This window comes from Pseudophryne corroboree, chromosome 11 (assembly GCF_028390025.1).
Source record: "Pseudophryne corroboree isolate aPseCor3 chromosome 11, aPseCor3.hap2, whole genome shotgun sequence".
Lineage (NCBI taxonomy): Eukaryota > Metazoa > Chordata > Amphibia > Anura > Myobatrachidae > Pseudophryne > Pseudophryne corroboree.
Window position 1 is genome coordinate 290073973 of NC_086454.1, and position 23832 is coordinate 290097804.

The 23832-nt window shown below is 47.0% G+C and overlaps 1 protein-coding gene across 4 annotated transcripts in view; it reads left to right on the forward strand.

Moving 5' to 3' along the window:
• BBS2 (Bardet-Biedl syndrome 2) overlaps positions 1 to 23832 on the forward strand; it is a 240030-nt gene that overhangs the window by 176307 nt on the left and 39891 nt on the right. For all 4 annotated transcript variants that reach the window (XM_063945436.1, XM_063945438.1, XM_063945435.1 and 1 more), the window contains exons 7-8: positions 7180 to 7284; positions 14738 to 14824. In XM_063945436.1, the coding sequence (XP_063801506.1) occupies positions 7180 to 7284; positions 14738 to 14824 (192 nt within the window). The remainder of the gene's footprint in view (positions 1 to 7179; positions 7285 to 14737; positions 14825 to 23832) is intronic.

Below are 23832 nucleotides of genomic sequence, written 5' to 3' on the forward strand. Positions count from 1 at the left end.
CACCACCCCCAACAATGAGTTAAACTGTATTTAGACTCTGATGAATAGGAACAGGTGTGTTCTAAACATATCTAATATTTGCTTCCTGTGCGGATTATTCTAATCTCTGGGTGGCAGTCATGTTAGTGTGCAAGCAATAAATGGTCTTTTCTCCATCTGAAATATAAGGAATTATCTGGCACACCCATCTGGATTTCTGCATTTTTGCACTTTGAACAAACTTGGTAAATAATCCTCAGTGACTAGAGATATGAAATGGAAAGTCACAGAAGCATGGCAACATGCAGCAAGCAACTTCTGAATACATTATTTGGGAACAGAGATTTTTTGAGATTAGAGCTGGCCATACATTTTACGATTTTATTCCAGCTAGTTGGCTGGTTGCAGTAATACTCTGGCAGTGTGTGGCAATCATAAACCGTTTGCTCTCACACGCTGAAAAATGACCAACTAGTTGGGATAATCAAACATGTTTGATTTTTCTCAATCGTTCTAGTGTAGGGGGATAGTTTCCAACTTTCCCCAAAATTAACCGATAAGTAGGTGGACACTGGCCGGTAGTGTCTACCTACTTGTTTCACCATCCTCCTGTCCATCGCTACCGTGGCTGTTCCTGAGAGCCCATTATCCTTCCCTGGCATCTGTGGCAGCGCTGCTGGCTAGGAAAAGGATTGGTGCTTCTAATGCTGCATGACCTCTCCTTAGGCCATCTGTATCTCTAGCACTGTGGACTTTGGATCTCTAGCACTGTGGATACCCTCTTTTCAGCCGTCACTGACAGTGCAGACCCCATCCGGCACTCAACACTGTGAACCCTCACCACAGTACACCATGAATCTAGCACCTCCCCTTTCCCCTCCGGCAGCTCGCACCATTGCTGGGGTTGTTCCTGTCAACCCGGGATCCTTCCCTGGCAGCAGAGCAGATTTGAAAGGAGCTGCCAGGGCTACCCCGGGAAGGTTTGACAGGGATTCCGGACAGCGACAGCAGCTGAGCAGGTTGGGAGGAGGATCATCAGAGCTCCTGCTGCTGCACATTGCTTCCTTCATCTGTCTCTTTAACACTGTACACCCCCTTCTCCCCAGTATAGCCATCACAGACTGTGCAGCAACACACTGATCCCCCCCCATCCCCAGCAGCCAGCACTGTGCACCACTGCTCCCGGTACCCACCAGCAGTGGGGGGGATCCTCCGGCTGCCCTGGCTTAGAAGTTTGCTGGTCCGAGGATAAAGTTGGTTAGGTGTGTGTGGCATCATTTTAGTTGAATAGACAAGTTGGACGGTTGGTCAGATGGATGGTTGAAAGAAAATAGGTCTGATGTATGGCCAGTTTAGGATATGCAAAACAGTCCGGGTTTACCAAATAACCAGTTTAAAGTGGCCAATCCTGTACAAAGTTAACCAGTTTATTGTAGCTCCTCATAAAGTTTGTTTAATTTAAATTTTCTCTAACGTCCTAAGTGGATGCTGGGGACTCCGTCAGGACCATGGGGTTTAGCGGCTCCGCAGGAGACAGGGCACAATAATAAAAGCTTTAGGATCAGGTGGTGAGCACTGGCTCCTCCCCCTATGACCCTCCTCCAAGCCCCAGTTAGATCTTTGTGCCCGGCCGAGAAGGGTGCAATCTAGGTGGCTCTCCTGAGCTGCTTAGAATAAAAGTTTAAGTTAGGTTTTTTATTTTCAGTGAGTCCTGCTGGCAACAGGCTCACTGCTACGAGGGACTTAGGGGAGAGAAGTAAACTCACCTGCGTGCAGGATGGATTTGCTTCTTAGGCTACTGGACACCATTCGCTCCAGAGGGAGTCGGAACACAGGTCTCACCCTGGGGTTCGTCCCGGAGCCGTGCCGCCGACCCCCCTTGCAGATGCCGAAGTTGAAGAGGTCCAGAAACAGGCGGCAGAAGACTTTCAGTCTTCATAAGGTAGCGCACAGCACTGCAGCTGTGCGCCATTGTTGTCAGCACACTTCATACCAGCGGTCACTGAGGGTGCAGGGCGCTGGGGGGGGCACCCTGGGCAGCAATGTATTATACCTTTTTTATGGCTAAAATACATCACATATAGCCCTTGAGGCTATATGGATGTATTTAACCCCTGCCAGATCTCACAAACTCCGGGAGAAGAGCCCGCCGTTTTAGGGGGCGGGGCCTATTCTCCTCAGCACACGGCGCCATTTTCCTGCTCAGCTCTGCTGTGAGGAAGGCTCCCAGGCTCTCCCCTGCACTGCACTACAGAAACAGGGTTAAAACAGAGAGGGGGGGCACTTATTTGGCGATATGATTACATATGTGAAAATGCTATAAGGGAAAACACTTGTATAAGGGGTTGTCCCTGTATAATTATAGCGTTTTTGGTGTGTGCTGGCAAACTCTCCCTCTGTCTCCCCAAAGGGCTAGTGGGGTCCTGTCCTCTATCAGAGCATTCCCTGTGTGTGTGCTGTGTGTCGGTACGTGTGTGTCGACATGTAGGAGGACGATGTTGGTGAGGAGGCGGAGCAAATTGCCTGTATTGGTGATGTCACTCTCTAGGGAGTCGACACCGGAATGGATGGCTTATTTAGGAATTACGTGATATTGTCAACACGATGCAAAGGTCGGTTGACGACATGAGACGGCCGGCAAACAAATTAGTACCTGTCCAGGCGTCTCAGACACCGTCAGGGGCTTGTAAAAACGCCCATTTACCTCAGTTGGTCGACACAGACACAGACACGGACACTGACTTCAGTGTCGACGGTGAAGAAACAAACGTATTTTCCTTTAGGGCCACACGTTACATGTTAAGGGCAATGAAGGAGGTGTTACATATTTCTGATACTACAAGTACCACAAATAAGGGTATTATGTAGGGTGGGAATAATCTACTTGTAGTTTTTCCTGAATCAGATAAATTAAAGTGTGTGATGATACGTGGGTTTCCTCCGATAGAAAATTATTGGAGGTATACCTTTTCCCGCCAGAAGTGAGGGCGAGTTGGGAAACACACCTTAGGGTGGATAAGGCGCTCACACGCTTATAAAAACAAGTGGCGTTACCGTCTCCAGATACGGCCGCCCTCAAAGAGCCAGCTGATAGGAAGCTGAAAAATATCCTAAAAAGTATATACACACATACTGGTGTTATACTACGACCAGCAATCGCCTCAGCCTGGATGTGCAGCGCTGGGGGGGGCTTGGTCGGATTTCCTGACTGAAAATATTGATACCCTTGACAGGAACAATATTTTATTGACTATAGAGCATTTTAAGGATGCATTTCTATATATGCGAGATGCGCAGAGGGATATTTGCATTCTGGCATCAAGAGTAGATGTGATGTCCATATCTGACAGACGATGTTTATAGACACGACAGGTGATGCAGATTCCAGACGGCACATGGAAGTATTGCCGTATAAAGGGGCGGTCCATCGGACCTGGTGGCCATGGCAACAGCTGGAAAATCCACTTTTGTTACCCCAAGTCACATCTCAGCAGAAAAGGACACAGTCTTTTCAGTCTCAGTCCTTTCGTACCCATAAAGGCAGGAGGGCAAAAGGCCAGTCATATCTGCCCAGGGTTAGAGTAAAGGGAAGAAGACTGCAGCAGGCAGCCCATTCCCAGGAACAGAAGTCCTCCACAGCTTCTGCCAAGTCCGCAGCATGACGCTGGGGCCATACAAGCGGACTCAGGTGCGGTGGGGGGTCATCTCAAGAGTTTCAGCACGCAGTGGGCTCACTCGCAAGTGGACTCCTGGATCCTACACGTAGTATCCCAGGTGTACATTGGAAATTCGAGACGTCTTCCCCTCACAAGTTCCTGAAGTCTGCTTTACCAACGTCTCCCTCCGACAGGGAGGCAGTATTGGAAAAAAATTCACAGGCTGTATTCCCAGCAGGTGATAATCAAAGTACCCCTCCTACAACAAGGGAAGGGGTATTATTCCACACTATATTGTGGTACTGAAGCCAAACGGCTCGGTGAGATCTAAAAGATTTGAACAATTACATACAAGGGTTCAAATCAAGATGGAGTCACTCAGAGCAGTGATAGCGAACCAGGACGATATGGTGTCACTGGATATCAGGGACGCTTACCTACATGTCCAAATTTTGCCCTTCTCACCAAGGGTATCTCAGGTTCGTGGTACAGAACTGTCACTATCAGTTCAGACGCTGCCGTTTGGATTGTCCACGGCACCCCGGGTCTTTACCATGGTAATGGCCGAAATGATGATTCTTCCTAAAAGAAATATGGACGCTTTCCTGATAAGGGCAAGGTCCAGAGAACAGTTGGCGGTCGGAGTAGCACTATCTCAAGTAGTTCTACGACAGCACGAGTGGATTCTAAATATTCCAAAATCGCAGCTTTTTCCGACGACACGTCTAATGTTCCTAGGAATGATTCTGGACACAGTCCAGAAAAGGATGTTTTCTCCCGGAGAAGAAGACCAGGGAGTTATCCGAGCTAGTCAGGAACCTCCTAAAACCATGAAAAGTATCAGTGCATCATTGCACAAGGGTCCTGTGAAAAATGGTGGTTTCTTACAAAGCGATCCCATTCGGTAGATTTCACGCAAGAACCTTTCAGTGGAATCTGCTGGGAAAATGGTCCGGATCGCATCTTCAGATGCATCAGCGGATAACCCTGTCTCCAAGGACAAGGGTGTTTTCTTCTGCGGTGGCTGCAGAGTGCTCATCTATGAAAGGGCCGCAGATTCGACATTCAGGACTGGGTCCTGGTAACCACGGATGCCAGCCTGAGTGGCTGGGGAGCAGTCACACAAGAAAAAAAATTTCCAGGGAGTGTGATCAAGTCTGGAGACTTCTCTCCACATAAATATACTGGAGCTAAGGGCAATTTACAAGGCTCTAAGCTTAGCAAGACCTCTGCTTCAAGGTCAGCCGGTATTGATCCAGTGGGACAACATCACGGCAGTCGCCCACATAAACAGACAGGGCGGCACATGAAGCAGGAGGGAAATGGCAGAAACTGCAAGGATTCTTCGCTGGGCGAAAAATCATGTGATAACACTCTCAGCAGTGTTAATTCCGGGAGTGGAAAACTGGGAAGCAAACTTCCTCAGCAGGCATAACCTCCACCCGGGAGAGTGGGGACTTCAGCGGGAAGTCTTCCACATGATTGTAAACCGTTGGGAAAAACCAAAGGTGGACATGATGGCGTCCCGCCTGAACAAAAAACTAGACAAATATTGCGCCAGGTCAAGGGACCCTCAGGCAATAGCGGTGGACGCTCTGGTAACACTGTGGGTGTACCAGTCAGGGTATGTGTTCCCTCCTATGCATCTCATACCAAAAGTACTGAGAATCATAGGAAGGAGATGAGTAAGAACGATACTCGTGGTTCCGGATGGGTCAAGAAGGACTTGGTACCCGGAACTTCAAGAGATGCTCACGGAAGAACCGTGGCCTCTACCTTTAAGAAAGGACCTGCTCCAGCAGGGGCCTTGTCTGTTCCAAGACTTACCGCGGCTGCGTTTGACGGCATGGCAGTTGAACGCCGGATCCTGAAAGGGCATTCCAGATGAAGTCATCCCTACCCTGGTCGAAGCCAGGAAGGATGTAACCGCAAAAACATTTTCACCGCATTTGGCGAAAATATGTTGCGTGGTGTGAGGCCAAGAAGGTCCCTACAGAGGAATTCCAACTGGGTCGTTTCCTACATTTCCTGAAAACAGGACTGTCTATGGGCCTAAAATTAGGGTCCATTAAGGTTCAAATTTCGACCCTGTCAAATTTCTACCAGAAAGAACTGGCTTCAGTGCCTGAAGTTCAGACGTTTGTAAAAGGGGTACTGCATATACAGCCTCTTTTTGTGCCCCCAGTGGCACCTTGGGATCTCAATGTTGTTTTGAGTTTCCTAAAGTCACATTGGTTTGATCCACTCACCACTGTGGAATTAAAATATTTCACATGGAAGGTGAAGATTCTATTAGCCCTGGCTTCAGCCAGGCGTGTGTCAGAATGGGCGGCTTTATCATATAAAAGCCCTTACTTAATTTTTCATTCTGACAGGGCAGAATTGAGGACTCGTCCTCAATTTCTCCTTAAGGTGTTTTCTGTTTTTCACATGAACCAACCTATTGTGGTACCTGCGGCTACTGGGGACTTGGAGGACTCCAAGTTACTTGACGTTGTCAGGGCCCTGAAAATATATGTTTCCAGGACGACTGGAGTCAGAAAATCTGACTCGCTGTTTAGCCTGTATGCACCCAACAAGATGGGTGTTCCTGCTTCTAAGCAGACGTTTGCTCGCTGGATTTGTAGTACAATTCAGCTTGCACATTCTGTGGCAGGCTTGCCACAGCCAAAATCAGTAAAAGCCCATTCCACAAGGAAGTGGGCTCATCTTGGGCGGCTGCCCGAGGGGTCTCGGCTTTACAACTTTGCCGAGCTGCTACTTGGTCAGGGGCACACCCTGACTGAGGAGGACCTGGAGTTCTCTCATTCGGTGCTGCAGAGTCATCCGCACTCTCCCGCCCGTTTGGGAGCTTTGGTATAATCCCCATGGTCCTGACGGAGTCCCCAGCATCCACTTAGGACGTTAGAGAAAATAAGAATTTACTTACCGATAATTCTATTTCTCGTAGTCCGTAGTGGATGCTGGGCGCCCATCCCAAGTGCGGAGTGTCTGCAATACTTGTACATAGTTATTGTTACAAAAATCGGGTTATTCTGGTTGTGAGCCATCTTTTCAGAGGCTCCTTCGTTGTTATCATACTGTTAACTGGGTTCAGATCACAGGTTGTACGGTGTGATTGGTGTGGCTGGTATGAGTCTTACCCGGGATTCAATATCCTTCCTTATTATGCACGCTCGTCCGGGCACAGTATCCTAACTGAGGCTTGGAGGAGGGTCATAGGGGGAGGAGCCAGTACACACCACCTGATCCTAAAGCTTTTATTATTGTGCCCTGTCTCCTGCGGAGCCGCTAAACCCCATGGTCCTGACGGAGTCCCCAGCATCCACTACGGACTACGAGAAATAGAATTATCGGTAAGTAAATTCTTATTTTTTATCTGTTTTAAAATAATATTTTTAATTTGCATAAAATCTCCTAAGCTTGTTAGAGATCAGTTTATCCACCCCTACAAAGAGTGGAACTGTTAAATCAAGCAGCACATTTCCACAGTGTGATTGGAAAATGTCACTGGAATGTTTGAACTGATTTATCACCATTTCAGACTATCACAGCCATGTGTCCCATGCATTCCAGCCGGTTTGGATATGCGCTGTCTAACGGCACAGTGGGGGTTTATGATCGGATGTCACGGTACTGGAGAATAAAGGTACGTATTTCACTCTATCCAGATATAAATTGGAGTGTATTTATGTTGTCTTTTACCATATATATTTCTCTTACGTCCTAGAGGATGCTGGGGACTCCAAAAGGACCATGGGGTATAGACGGGCTCCGCAGGAGACATGGGCACTCTAAGATGGGTGTGAACTGGCTCCTCCCTCTATGCCCCTCCTCCAGACCTCAGTTAGCTCCTGTGCCCAGAGGAGACTGGATGCACTGCAGGGGAGCTCTACTGAGTTTCTCTGAAAAGACTTTTGTTAGGTTTTTTATTTTCAGGGAGCACTGCTGGCAACAGGCTTCCTGCATCGTGGGACTGAGGGGAGAGAAGCAGACCTACTTAACTGATAGGCTCTGCTTCTTAGGCTACTGGACACCATTAGCTCCAGAGGGTCGGAACACAGGTGTCGTCCTTGCTGTTCGTCCCAGAGCCGCGCCGCTGTCCTCCTCACTGAGCCGGAAGATAGAAGCCGGGTAAGTATATGAAGTAAGAAGACTTCAAAGGCGGCAGAAGACTTCAGATCTTCAGAGAGGTACCGCGCAGCGCGCCATTGCTCCCACACACACACAAGGCACAGAAAGGGTGCATAGCGCAGGGGGGGCGCCCTGGGCAGCAATAATTACCTCACATTAAACTGGCACCATTATTAGATACTGCGGAGGCAGTATGTTATAAAAACCCCACCAGTATAAACAAATGAGCGGGACCGAAGCCCGCCGTTGAGGGGGCAGGGCTTGATCCTCCAGCACTAACCAGCGCCATTTTCTCCACAGCATGCTGCAGAGAAGCTGCTCCCGGACTCTCCCCTGCTGAACAAGTAACAGGGGACAAAAAACGAGGGGGATGGGGGGGGGGGCACATTTATTTGGTTCAAATTATATATAAAAAGCGCTATTCAGGCTGGGAGTTTGTTTTCAGTATCTAGTGGTGCTGGGTGTGTGCTGACATACTCTCTCTCTGTCTCTCCAAAGGGCCTTTTTGGGGGGGCTGTCCCCATATTCATATATCCCAGTGTGTGTGGGGGTGTCAGTACGTGTGTGTCGACATGTCTGAAGCGGAAGGCTCGTCTAGGGAGGATGCAGAGCAGATGGTGGTGGTGTCTCCGTCGGCACAGCCGACACCTGATTGGTTGGATATGTGGAATGTTTTAAATGCTAATGTGACCTTATTACGTAGGAGATTGGACAAAGCAGAGTCCAAGCACAAAGCAGGGAGTCAATCCATGGCTGTTACTGTGTCACAAGACCCTTCAGGGTCCCATAAACGTCCCTTTTCCCAGATAGCAGACACTGATACCGACACGGATTCCGACTCCAGTGTCGACTATGATGATGCAAGGTTGCACCCAAGGGTGGCCAAGAGTATTCAATATATGATTATTGCAATAAAATATGTTTTGCATATCACAGAGGACCCCTCTGTCCCTGACACGAGGGTCTGCATGTTTAAGGATAAGAAGCCTGAGGTAACGTTTCCTCCATCTCATGAGCTGAACGCTTTATTTGAAAAGGCTTGGGAAACTCCAGACAAGAGACTGCAGGTTCCCAAGAGAATTATTATGGCGTATCCTTTCCCCTCAAAGGACAGGTTACGGTGGGAATCCTCGCCCACGGTGGACAAGGCCTTGACGCGCTTGTCCAAAAAGGTTGCACTACCGTCCCCGGACACGGCAGCCCTCAAGGATCCTGCGGATCGCAGACCGGAAACTACCTTAAAATCAATTTATGCGACTATGGGTACCCTGCTCAGACCGGCAGTAGCGTCGGCATGGGTGGGTAGCGCAATTGCAGCGTGGGCAGATAACTTGTCATCGGACATTGACACCCTAGATAAAGATAGTATTTTGTTGACCTTGGGTCACATTAAGGACGCAGCGTTATATATGAGAGAGGCTGCGAGAGATATTGGGCTGTTGGGTTCAAGAGCCAATGCCATGGCAGTTTCTGCTAGAAGATCCCTGTGGACCCTTACAAAGGTGAAGTTTTATTTGGGGAGGTCCTCGCGGACCTGGTTTCCACAGCTACCGCGGGTAAGTCCTCTTTTTTTGCCTTACGTTCCCCCACAGCAAAAGAAAACACCTCAATACCAGATGCAGTCCTTTCGGTCGCATAAGTTCAGAAAGGGTCGGGGCTCTTCCTTCCTCACCAGAGGTAGAGGTAGAGGGAAAAGAACACCAGCTACGGCTAGTTCCCAGGAACAAAAATCCTCCCCGGCCTCTACAAAATCCACCGCATAACGCTGGGGCTCCGCTGCGGGAGTCCGCACCGGTGGGGGCACGTCTTCGGCTCTTCAGCCAAGTCTGGGTTCAGTCGGATTTGGATCCTTGGGTGGTCGAAATTGTATCCCAAGGCTATAAACTGGAGTTCGAAGAGGTGCCTCCACACCGATTTTTCACATCGGCCTTGCCAGCTTCTCCCCCAGAGAAGGAAATCGTTTCAGCTGCCATACAAAAGCTGTGTCAACAGCAGGTGATTATCAAGGTTCCCCTAGTGCAACAGGGGAAAGGGTTTTATTCAACCCTATTTGTGGTCCCGAAGCCGGATGGCTCGGTCAGACCAATTCTGAATCTAAAATCCCTGAACCTATATTTAAAAAGTTTCAAATTAAAGATGGAATCTCTCCGGGCAGTGATCTCCAGCCTGGAAGGGGGGGATTTTATGGTGTCACTAGACATAAAGGATGCATACCTTCATGTCCCCATATATCCGCCTCATCAGACGTACCTGAGATTCGCTGTACAGGATTGTCATTACCAGTTTCAGACGTTGCCGTTTGGGCTTTCCACAGCCCCGAGAATTTTCACCAAGGTAATGCCGGAAATGATGGTGCACCTGCGCAAGCAAGGGGTCACAATTATCCCATACTTGGACGATCTCCTGATAAAGGCAAGTTCAAGAGATCAGTTACTAAAAAGAGTGTCTCTCTCCCTGAGAGTACTACAACAACACGGCTAGATTCTAAATCTACCAAAGTCGCAGTTGGTTCCGATAACTCGGCTGTCATTTTTGGGCATGGTTCTGGACATGGAAAAAAAGAGGGTTTTTCTCCCAATGGAAAAAGCCCAGGAACTCCAGAACATGGTCAAGGACCTGCTGAAACTAAAAAGAGTGTCAGTTCATCAATGCACTCGAGTATTGGGAAAGATGGTGGCGGCCTACGAGGCCATTCCGTTCGGCAGGTTCCATGCGAGAACTTTTCAGTGGGACCTTCTGGACAAGTGGTCAGGGTCCCATCTACAAATGCATCGGAGGATAAGCCTGTCCCCCAGGGCCAGGGTATCTCTCCTGTGGTGGCTTCAGAGTGCTCACCTTCTAGAGGGTCGCAGGTTCGGCATTCAAGATTGGGTTCTTGTGACCACGGACGGGGATGGGGAGCAGTCACACAAGAAAAAAATTTTCAGGGAATATGGTCAAGTCAGGAGGCTTGTCTATGTGCTGGAATTAAGGGCCATATACAACGGCCTACAACAGGCGGAGAATCTTCTTCGCAACCTACCCGTTCTGATCCAGTCAGACAACGTCATAGCCGTGGCGCATGTAAACCGCCAGGGCGGGACAAGGAGCAGAGCAGTAATGGCAGAAGCCACCAGGATTCTTCGCTGGGCGGAAAATCATGTAAGCGCTCTGTCAGCAGTCTTCATTTCGGGAGTAGACAACTGGGAAGCAGACTTCCTCAGCAGACACGATCTCCATCCAGGAGAGTGGGGACTTCATCAAGAAGTCTTTGCAGAGGTAACAAGTCGTTGGGGACTTCCTCAAATAGACATGATGGCGTCACGCCTCAACAAAAAGCTTCGGACGTATTGTTCCAGGTCGGGGGACCCTCAGGCAGTGGCGGTGGACGCCCTAGTGACACCGTGGGTGTTTCAGTCGGTCTATGTGTTCACTCCACTTCCACTCATCTCAAAAATATTGAGAATCATAAGACGAACAAGAGTGCAGACAATACTCATTGTTCCAGATTGACCTCGAAGGGCCTGATATTCAGATCTTCAGGAAATGCTCACAGAAGATCCGTGGCCTCTTCCTCCCAGGGAGGACCTGTTGCAACAGGGGCCCTGTGTGTTCCAAGACTTACCGCGGTTACGCTTGTCGGCATGGCGGTTGAACACCAAATCCTAGCTAGGAAAGGTATTCCGGGGGAAGTCATCCCTACTCTAATCAAAGCTAGGAAGGAGGTAACGGCAAAGCATTATCACCGTATCTGGAGGAAATATGTATCTTGGTGTGAAGCCAAGAATGCCCCTATGGAAGATTTTCAGCTGGGTCGTTTTCTCCATTTTCTACAGACAGGAGTGGATATGGGCCTAAAGTTAGGCTCCATTAAGGTGCAGATTTCGGCCTTATCTATATTCTTTCAGAAGGAATTGGCTTCTCTCCCAGAAGTCCAGACTTTTGTAAAGGGAGTGCTGCACATCCAACCTCCTTTTGTGCCCCCAGTGACACCGTGGGACCTTAACGTGGTGTTACTGTTCCTTAAATCACACTGGTTTGAACCTCTTCAAACGGTTGAATTAAAATATCTCACTTGGAAAGTGGTCATGTTGTTGACCTTGGCATCTGCGAGGCGGGTGTCCGAATTGGTGGCTTTGTCTCACAAGAGCCCCTATCTGATTTTCCATGTGGATCGAGCAGAGTTGAGAACTCGTCCTTAATTTCTGCCTAAGGTGGTTTCGTCGTTTCATATGAACCTGTGCCTGTGGCTACGGGTGACTTGGAGGATTCCAAGTCCCTTGATGTAGTCAGGGCCTTAAAAATTTATGTAGCCAGGGCGGCTCGGGTTAGGAAAACAGAGGCACTGTTTGTCCTGTATGCAGCCAACAAGGTTGGCGCTCCTGCTTCTAAGCAGACTATTGCTCGCTGGATCTGTAACACGATTCAGCAGGCTCATTCTACGGCTGGATTGCCGTTACCAAATTCGGTAAAGGCCCATTCCACTAGGAAGGTGGGCTCTTCTTTGGCGGCTGCCCGAGGCGTCTCGGCATTACAACTTTGCCGAGCAGTTACTTGGTCGGGTTCAAACACTATTGCAAAATTCTACAAGTTTGATACCCTGGCTACTGAGGACCTCATGTTTGCTCAATCGGTGCTGCAGAGTCATCCGCACTCTCCCGCCTGGTCTGGAGCTTTGGTATAATCCCCATGGTCCTTACGGAGTCCCCAGCATCCTCTAGGGCAGGCTTTTTCAACCAGTGTGCCGTGGCACACTAGTGTGTCGCGACCAGTTGCAAGGTGTGCCGCGGAGCCAGAGCAGCTTCCTGCACCTTCAAAATTAACTGTTGGCCCGGGCTCTTCTTAGAGGATCAGTCTTGCTCTGGCCGTGACCTATGCCTTGAAGACGCGGCAGTGTGATATCATCATAGGTCACGGCCACCGCGTATCACCACCCAGCCAGCCCACCCGTCTGCATACACATCTTCCAGTTCCCGCCTGCATACACAGCTTTCCTTGCCCACCCACATCCACACCTGCTCAACCGCCTGCTGCTCAGTATTCGCAGCACTCCACTATAAACAACCCTCGCCACTGAGGTACAGGGATGAGGTCAGCTGACCGGTAGGGGCTAATATTTGTTATTTTTTTTCTCCTGTGGGGAACAATAGAATTTCAATAGGATTTATGTGGGGAGTGTAAGGATTTATTGGGGGAACAATGTGAATAATTCATATGGGGAGTAATAGGATTTATGTGGGGAGCAATGTGATTGATTTATGTGGGGAGCAATAGGATTTATGTAGGGAGCAACATGATTTATGTGCGGAGCAATGTGATTGATTTTTCTGTGTAGGCCAATGCATGTGTGGATTTTTTTTTACTGTGAGGGCCAATGTGTGTTTTTTATTTATTTTTTTCTGTGGGGAACTGATGGTGTGCCTTGGGAATTTTAAAATATTGTTTGGTGTGCCACGAGTAAAAAAAGGTTGAAAATCACTGCTCTAGGACGTAAGAGAAAATAAGATTTTAAACCTACGTAAATCTTTTTCTCCTAGTCCATACACACCGTACAACATGGTATATACTAAACCAGTTAACAGCATGAACAAAACAGCATCAGCCAGAAACTGATCTCAACTGTAACATAACCCTTATGTAAGCAACAACTATATACAAGCCTTGCAGAAATTGTCCGCACTGGGACGGGCGCCCCGTCCCAGTGCGGACAATTTCTGCAAGGCTTGTATGTATCTCGCCCTTAGATTAACAAAAATCCTTTCCTCGCACTGTCCGTCTCCTCTGGGCACAGTTCTTCAACTGAGGTCTGGAGGAGGGGCATAGAGGGAGGAGCCAGTTCACACCCATCTAAAGTCTTAGAGTGCCCATGTCTCCTGCGGAGCCCGTCTATACCCCATGGTCCTTACGGAGTCCCCAGCATCCTCTACGGACTAGGAGAAAAAGATTTACCGGTAGGTTTAAAATCTTATTTTTTATTGCAATGTAAACAAAGCACCCGAAAAGTACCATTTATAAAGTAAATAATTGTGAAACCTTTCGCTCCCTACCCTCTGCTAACCTGTTGACTCCAGTCTCTTTGTCCCAGATGTAAATTAGAAGCAACAGAATATGAAATTGGAATGAAATAGCGAATGCTCATGAGCTTCTGTTTATTGCATTTGTTTAGTAACATTTATATAGTGCAGCTTATGAAGCTCTTTACAGAGAATGTAACCATTCATCGTCAGAGCTTACAGCTTGTTGTAAATGAATCTATGACCCCAGAACTGTAAGTGAGAGCAATGGTAACCACTGTGCAAACCGACTGTAAAACATCCTTTATAATAAAATGGTAACACTGTTCCTTCCCTCTGTGGGTTGTGTATGCCGGTGGCCACTAGATGGTGCCGACAGCGCAATTCAAGTATTGAATTGTGTGCGGCTGCGCACAGCCGCCGGCGCTGATGTTACTGTTATGTTGTTCCATCATTTTGATGGGCTGGTAACTAGTCATTTAATATTACTTTGTGCTTTGTACCAGAGAAAGGGGAATAAGATAGTGTAGACGCAATGATTTCACATTTATGCTATTATACTCTTAACAGCCAACGTTGGGGCAGATGTATTAAGCCCGGAGAAGTGATAAAGCAGTGATAAGTGCAAGGTGATAACTCCCCAGCCAGTCAGCTCCAACATGTAAAATTGACAGGAGCTGATTGGCTGGTGCATTATCACCTTGCATTTATCACTGCTTTATCACTTCTCCAGGCTTAATACATCTGCCCCTAGTATGATTGCTGTGTTCTAACACTGGGCCGGATGTAATAGTGCTCGAGTTCGGCGGCAGTGCGGGATGCCGGCCAAACTCGGACGTTTTCTTAAAGGGGCAATCAACTATAAGGCTAAACCATGCCTTGTACATGATTATGTTTCAATAATTCTGATGCTGATCGCTCCCAACTGTGTTGACTGCCGATATATAATCTGCTCGCATCTTTCTAATTCCCTAGTCTAAAAACCTTGCGATGAGCATACATGCCTTCGACCTGAACTCTGATGGGGTTTGTGAGCTGATCACTGGATGGTCTAACGGAAAGGTTAGTGTCTTGTTAGCTTCATTGGATGGCTGTTTTGGGTCATGCAATGTGTAAATGCTATGTTGTCCTAGATGAGTTGTGTCATGACTCTTTGATAGCTCATTCACACTTATTTCTATTAATGTCTTTTTTTAGCCATTGTGCTTAAACTGCATGAAGAATAGGATAAATGGTTTGTTTTGCATTTTAAAAAGAGGATTTCTCTTACGTCCTAGAGGATGCTGGGGTCCACATTAGTACCATGGGGTATAGATGGGTCCCTTGGGAGCCATGGGCACTTTAAGAGTTTAAAAGTGTAGGCTGGCTCCTCCCTGTATGTCCCTCCTACCAGACTCAGTTTAGAAAATGTGGCAGGTGGAGCCGGTCACAGCTAGGGGAGCTCCTAGGGCAGTGGTGGCCAACCTGTGGCTCTTGAGCCTCATGCGGCTCTTTCTTTATTCAAATGTGGCTCCCGACACTCAAAGTCACGTGACTGCAACAGATCCAGAAACTGCTGCACTCCAGCCAGACAGGCAGCAGCAGCTCTACGAAGACTGAGAACTGAGAGAGCCAGATACTAGAGGTGAGACACCCACTGGCAAACAAAGGACAAATGAGAGTGCTGGCAGGACTGACACATGAGGTAGCTGGCTGAAGTGACACAGTAGGGTATGTGGAAGTGGCTTTTTAAATTTATTTTATGTTGGATCTGGCTTTTTAAATGTATTTTATACCAGAGGCGTGGCCTCAGAGCTGGCCATAGGCATAGGCAAACTAGGCAATTGCCTAGGGCACTTGATATGCCTAGGGGCATCAGCAGCTTCTGCTAATTAAAATGATATGTGGCATGCCTATATTCTGTATGTAGCATTTCATATGCAGATACAGCCACAGTCTCACACAGTATATAGGCATGCTGCATATCAGTTTAATCAGCAGAAGCTGCTTGTGCATCCTAGCCACATAGCAATGCAAATAAGATGCATTTTCATTAACAAAAATGTGCCCGACGTTAGCATTGATGCAAGATTTGTGAGGACACATCTGATCCAAGCAGAGGCAGAGGTCACAGTGTTAGTGGAAGTGTGAGTGCTGTGTGCATGTGAGTGGGTTGGTTGTGCAGTAGTGTTCGGAATATGTGTAAGGAGCATTACGTGTGTCATGTAAAAATGCATTAATAATGTGCAACATATGTGTAAAGGGCCACTATGTGTGTCATTATGTGTATAAGGGCATTAATAATGTGCAGCATATGTATAACAGGGTACTACTGTATGTGTGTAATTATGTGTATAGGGGCACTAAGCAAATGTGTATAGGGGCACTGTGTGTGTCATTATGTGTATAAGGGCATTAATAATGTGCGGCATATGTGTAAGGGACATTATGTGTAAAAGGGCATTAATAAAGGTTGTCATAATGTGTAAGGCGCATTATGTTTATAAGGACATTAATGTGTCTCATATGTGTAAGGGGCATTACTGTGGAATTGTGTATAAAATAAATGCATTACTAATGTGTGGCATTATGTGTATAAGGTGCTCTACTATGTGGCGTTGCATATAGAAAGGGCACTACTGTGTCGTCTAATGTGAATAAAGAGCAATAAGGTGTGGTGTAATGTGAATAAGGAGCAATTCAGTGTGATGTAATGTGAATAAGGGGCTTTACTGTTAGGAGTAACGTTTATAAGGTAAAGTGATACTACTGTGGGATGTAATATGAATTATGGACACTATCGCAAGATAAAATGTGAATAAAGTTGCAGTACTGTGTGGCGTAATTGGAATTTATTTATTTTATTATTTATTAGCAGTTTCTTATATAGCGCAGCATATTCCGTTGCGCTTTACAATTAGAACAACAATTATAGAACAAAACTGGGCAAAGACAGACAGACAGACAGACAGAGGTAGGAAGTCCCTGCTCGCAAGCTTACAATCTATAGGGAAATAGGCATTGATACACAAGGATAGATGCTACCTGTCACATAATGGTTCCCCAGGTTGCTAGGTTCTTATATGATATGATCACCCAGCAATGTTGGAAGACAAAATGTGAGTTTATGTGGACTGTACAGAGGGGATGTAACTTGATAGGGAAGCTGTGAAGGTTATGTGTGTGGGTCTGAAATTTGGTAGGCTTGTCTGAAGAGATGAGTTTTCAGAGAACGTTTAAAGGTTTGGAGACTAGAGGAGAGTCTTATTGTGCGTGGGAGTGCATTCCACAGAGTGGGTGAAGCCCGGGTAAAGTCCTGTAATTTTGAGTGGGAACAGGTAATACATGTGGATGAGAGACGCAGATCTTGTGCAGAGCGGAGAGGTCTGGTAGGGAGATATTTTGAGATGAGTGAGGAGATGTATGATGGTGCAGTTTGGTTAATAGCCTTGTATGTAAGTAAAAGTATTTTATATTTGACACGGTAGAATACCGGTAACCAATGGAGGGACTGACAGAGCGGATCAGCAGATGAAGAACGTCTGGCGAGGAAGATTAGCCTCGCAGCTGCATTTAAAATGGATTGAAGTGGTGATAGCCTATGTTTGGGAAGACCAGTAAGGAGACTATTACAATAATCAATGCGGGAGATGATGAGTGCATGGATTAGAGTTTTTGCAGTGTCTTGTGTAAGATAAGGGCGTATTTTGGATATGTTTTTAAGGTGCATGTAACATGATTTAGAGACAGATTGAATGTGTGGAACAAAGGACAGTTCAGAGTCAAGGGTGACACCTAGGCAACGAGCTTGTGGGGTGGGGTGGATAGTTGCATTGTCAACAGTTATAGAGATATCAGGTTGGTAACTACTCTTAGCTGGTGGGAAAATAATTAATTCGGTTTTGGAAATGTTGAGTTTGAGGTGGCGAGATGACATCCAAGATGAAATGGCAGACAGGCATCCAGTGACACGAGCCAATACTGGTGGTGACAAATCTGGGGAGGATAGGTAGATTTGAGTATCATCAGCATACAAATGATACTGAAATCCAAAGGAGCTGATTAGTTTACCAAGAGAGGAGGTATAGATTGAGAAAAGCAGAGGACCTAAGACTGAGCCTTGCGGTACTCCAACTGATAGAGGTAGAGAAGAGGAGGTAGAATCAGAGAAGTGAACACTGAAAGAGCGATTAGATAGGTAGGATGAGAACCAAGAAAGGGCTGTGTCCTGAAGACCTAGGGATTGTAGTGTTTGTATGAGAAGAGAGTGGTCAACAGTGTCAAAAGCAGCAGAGAGATCTAGAAGAATAAGTAGTGTGTAATGGCCTTTTGATCTAGCAGTGACTAGATCATTCACTACTTTGGTCAGTGCCGTCTCTGTGGAGTGTTGGGCACGAAAGCCTGACTGAAGTGGATCCAATAAGTTGTGCGAGTTAAGAAAGAGTGTAAGGCGAGTGTAGGCAAGCCTCTCAAGTAGCTTGGAGGGACTGGGTAGCTGAGAAATGGGACGGTAGTTAGAGAGTGTGTTTGGGTCAGAGTTGTGTTTTTTTAGAATGGGAGTAATGACTGCATGTTTAAACAGAGAGGGAAAGATACCAGTAGAGAGAGAGAGATTACAGATTTTAGTTAAGGTTGGGATAAGCACAGGAGACAAAGTTTTACTGACCTGTGAGGGTATAGGATCAAGAGGAGAGGTAGTGGAGTAGGAGGATGAAAAGAGTGTTGATACTTCATCTTCACTTGTGGGATCAAATGAAGAGAAAGTGCCAGAGGGTTCAGGTAGGGAATTGAGCAGGTCACTGGCTGAGTTAGAGCATACCATTTCATCTCGGATTTTATCAATCTTATCCTTGAAGTAGGAAGCAAGTTCTTGTGCACGGATAGTAGCTAGTGGGGGAGGTGAGGGAGGGTAAAGAAGTGATTTAAATGTATTAAAAAGTCGCTTGGGGTTGTTGGCATGATAAGAGATGAGAGATTGGAAATATGTTTGTTTGGCAGTGTCCAGGGCCTGACGATAGGAGTGGTAGGTAGTCTTATATGTGAAAAAGTCACTTGGATTCTGAGATTTCCGCCACTGACGTTCTACTTTACGTGACAGTTTTTGTAGGTGTCTTGTTGATTTAGAGTGCCATGGTTGGCATCTAAGCCTACGTGGAGTGTGATGGGTAGCTGGAGCCACTTCATCAAGGGCACTCTCTAGGGTCTGGTGCAGGTGTGATACAGCAGTGTCAGGTGTAGTAAATGTCGAGATTGGTGAGAGCAGTTGTTGCAGAGAAGTGGAAAGTTGTTGAAAATGTATATTGTTAGTATTTCTGCGGGTTAGAGGAGGCTTGCTTGGTTTTAGTGTCCTAGAATTTAAAGTAATAGAAGAGATTGTGAAGGTGATCAGGTTGTGATCAGAGAGAGGGAAAGGAGTGTTAGTGAATTCGGAAACTGAGCAGAGCCTGGTGAACACAAGATCAAGGCAGTGGCCCTCATGGTGAGTAGAGGAGTCGGACCATTGGGTTAGGCCAAGAGAGGAGGTTAGAGAGAGGAGTTTGGATGCATGAACAGATTGTGGACTGTCAAGAGCTATATTGAAATCGCCCATAATGATGGTGGAGATGTCAGAGGATAAGAAGTGTGGGAGCCAGGCAGAGAAATCTTCTAGAAATTGTTGTTTAGGTTGCCCAGGAGGGCGATAGATAGCTGCAACACGCAGAGAGAAGGGGGTGAAAATCCTGATAGAGTGAACTTCAAATGAGGTGAATGCGAGTGATGGAACCTGAGGTAGAACAGTGTATGTGAAAAACTGTGACAGTAAGATTCCGACCCCACCACCTTTACTATTATTAGGCCTAGATGTGTGTGAGAAGTGGAAACCACCATGTGACAGTGCTGCAGGGGAGGCAGTGTCTGATTGTGTGAGCCATGTTTCTGTTATAGCCAGCAGATTAAAGTTGTGAGATATGAAGAGGTCATGGATGGATGTTAATTTGTTACAAACAGAGCGTGCATTCAATAAGGCACATTTTAGTGATTTGGAGGGGGATGGGAGACACGTGATATTTATGAGGTTAGATGGATTTCTATGTTGTTTTGAGACAGCAGAGTGTGAGAGGGAAAGGTGGTTGGGGCCTGGATTTGGTGATATGTCACCAGCTAATAATAGCAGAAGAGTGAGATAAATCTTGGTGGATGTTTGCGAGTGTTTGTACTGGTGGCCAATTGTGGTTGTCAAAGTACTTGCAGAGAGGAAAGTATAAATCTCATGAGTGTTTAGAAGAGGGGAGTGGAGAATAGAAGCTGTAATGTGTACAGAGGGGTGAGTTTCAGGGTGAGTGTAGAATGTGTTAAATTTGGTGAGAATTCCATGAATTGAAATTAGACACAGTAGTTTGATGAACATGCTGAGGTTGTTTGTGTTTTATGGGTTAAGTGGAGTTAGAGTAAGTTGTTAAAGTAAGTTACCTTTTCTTGATGTTTTTCAATGTTTGTTCAACTGTTTTTTTAACTGTTCGGATAACACACTTATTAATTCCACACTTAAAAAATTCCAGCAAGCTACCCCCAGCAAGCTGACCCCTTAACTGACTCTAAGGAAATACTGTCTCTGATTAGGAACAGGCCTACCTCTGAACATTTGGTCACCTGATTGAAATGCTAATTGATCATAGAACAAATTGCACAGGGTGGGTCAGCAGACTAAAACTACTCTAGCTATTCACAATAAATTCAATCACATACATAGGAAATTACAAGAAAAACATCACATACATTCAAATATAAGATGTGGTTTGTACGCAGCATGTGTGTCAGTCTGAGCCTGGTAGCATAGTAGCAATGAATTCACATACATTCAAATATAAGATGTGGTTTGTACGCAGCATGTGTGTCAGTCTGAGCCTGGTAGCATAGTAGCAATGAATTCACATACATTCAAATATAAGATGTGGTTTGTACGCAGCATGTGTGTCAGTCTGAGCCTGGTAGCATAGTAGCAATGAATTCACATACCTGAGAGATGAGAAGAAAAAAATTGGGGTTACCATTGTGTGGCCATGCCCCTTCCCAGCAAGAAGATGCCCCTTTTTGGGCTGTGCGTCAAATGTGCGAACTGTTCCTATTTAAAATATAGGGGGTACAAGGACTGCTATGGGTGAGGGGTGATGGTGCTGGGAAAGAGGTGCAAGGTCAGAGGCAGAACCAGCGGTGATGCTAGGGGGCACCAGCCAAAATCTTGCCTAGGGCATCATATTGGTTAGGGCCGGCTCTGCGTGGCCTAGCAGGCACAGGGCCACACCTAATTTTTGCATGTGCGCCTGTGCTTGATGTCGGCTCTTTGACGTTCCTAACAAGATTTTTTGGCTCTTTGTTTCTGACTGGTTGGCCACCCCTGTCCTAGGGGCTTTTCTAGTGTTATTATTTTTTAAGAGCTGTTAGGTACAGGGAGGCTGCTGGCAACAGCCTCCCTGCTTCGTGGGACTTAGGGGGGGAGTAAGATCCAATTAATGGCTCCTATCTCCGCTGACAGGACACTGTGCTCCTGAGGGTGTTGATCGCAAGCCCCCGAGGCGACCGCTCACTCCCGCAGCACGGCCGCCACCCCCTAACAGAGCCAGAAGATGCAATGGTGAGTATGACGCCAGCACCCCAGTAAGCAGGGCATCGGCGGGAATGGCGGCACAAGGGTGGAATCGCTGCTCTGATGCTGCGCTCCGGAGGGCTCAGAGGTACAGTTGTGCTGCGCTGTGAGGGGCGCCCTGGTCACTGAGCTAACAGGAGCTAATCCCACTGTTAGCAACAAACACACCTCAGGCCAGTATAAAATAATAAATGTGGGAAGACACGCCACTACAGGGGGCGGGGCTTCTCCTCAGAGCGGATCCAGCACTCACCAGCACCATTTTCTCCCTGTGGATCACGCTACAGAGATGCTGACAGGTAGCGCTGCCCTCCACTTAACTCCAGTTATTCTCTGCGGTACCAGGGTTTTATAGAAGAGGGGGGGGGGGAGTGTTAATCACTGTTCAATCTATTAAGGTTACTCAGCCAGCGCCTGGCATTTATCGTAATAACTGCCTACTGGGAGCTGTGTGTGCTGGCTCCTTATACTCTGTATCTCTCTGAAGGTACTTGGGGGAAACTGTGTCTGACATTTTCCTGTGTTTGTATGTTTATATCTCACATTGCCATGTCTAGCGACTCTGTATCTTGTGCTGCAGAGTGTGTGTCCTCTCCAGAGGAGTCTATTCCATGTACTCAGGAATGCAATGTACTGTCTCAGCCTTCTGAATCCGAACCCCCATGGGTGGCTTTTCTTAAGGGAATGATGTCCCAGATTTCATCTAGGATAGCTCATAATGAGACTGAAACACAGGTTTTGAAAGATCTGTAGAGGTTTTGTCGTATTCTGCTCCCGCTACCTCATCCAACACCCCTGATATATATCCTAAAAAGCGTGCTCTTGCCCAAATTATGCAAGTCGACACGGATACTGACTCTGATACAGGAGACAGTGAGGGGGATATACTGGGGGGTGAGGCATCCCTTGCTAAATGGGTGCAGCTCATGACTGAGGCTATAAGGGACATTTTACACATTACTGATAAGGTACCTGAGCAAGTAGAGGAGGCTTACTTTACTGACCATAAGAAATCCTCCCTTACATTCCCTGTGTCTAAGGAATTAAACGCATTGTTTAAAAAATCCTGGGAAGACCCAGAGAAAAAGTTCCAGATCCCTAAAAGTTCCAGATCCCTGCTTTTCCTTTCCCTGAGGAGGATAGGAAAAAGTGGGAAAACCCGCCGGTAGTAGACGCTTCTGTTTCTAGGTTGTCTAAAAAAGTGGTTTTGTCTGTCCCTGGGTCCACCGCTTTAAAAGAGCCGGCCGACCGCAAGATTGAGACTACACTCAAATCTTTATACACCGCAAATGGCGTGGCTTTAAACCCCACTATTGCTTGTGCATGGATTTCTAAAGCCATAGTAAAGTGGTCAGGCACTTTACTAGAGGAGTCTGATTCTATGGATAGAAGTGACATTGAATTGTTTTTACGTCACATACAGGATTCTGCAGGTTTCATGGTGGAAGCCATGAAAGACCTTGGACATCTGAACGCGAGGGCTTCTTCCATGTCTGTCTCGCCACGCAGAAGACTCTGGCTGTGCCAATGGTCTGCAGATGCAGAATCCAAGAAGAGTGTGGAGAACCTACCCTTCACAGGTCAGGCCCTGTTTGGGGAAGCGTTAGATGCGTGGATCTCCACGGCAACTGCGGGTAAGTCAACTTTTCTACCCTCTGCTCCACAACCGACTAGGAAATCATATCCTACGTCTGCAATGCAGTCCTTTCGGACCGCTAAAGTTAAAAAGTCAAAATCCCCCTCCACTTTCTTTAGAAGTGGTCGGGAGAAAGCCAGAAAACCTGCACCCGCAGGTTCCCAGGATCAGAAACCTGGTTCGGTTTCCTCAAAATCCTAGGCATGACAGTGGACCTCCCAGCCTGGAGATCGGGCAGGTGGGAGCAAGACTAAGAAATTTCAGTCATGTTTGGGCGTCCTCATGCCTGGATCCCTGGGTACAGGATATTGTTACCCAGGGGTACAGACTGGAGTTTCAAGAACTCCCACTTCACAAAATCTTCATATCAGGCTTGCCAGCTTCGCTGACAGAAAGTGCTATCTTACAGGAAGCCATTCAAAATTACTAAGGTCAAATGTCATTGACCCAGTTCTACCTCACCTGCAACACAAGGGTTATTACTCAAACCTGTTTGTGGTACCGAAACCGGATGGTTCGGTAAGACCGATATTAAATCTAAAGTCATTGAACCCCTACTTGAGGGAATTCAAATTCAAGATGGAGTCCCTGAGAGCGGTGATCTCAGGTCTGGAGGAGGGGGAATTCCTGGTATCTCTGGATATCAAGGATGCCTACCTTCACATCCCGATCTAGCTGCCTCGCCAGGCTTATCTCAGATTTGCGCTGCTGGACTGTCACTATCAGTTCCAAGCGCTGCTGTTTGGCCTCTCCACGACACCAAGAGTGTTCACCAAGGTAATGGCGGAGATGATGCTACTCCTCCGCAAGCAGGGTGTGAACATAATTCCT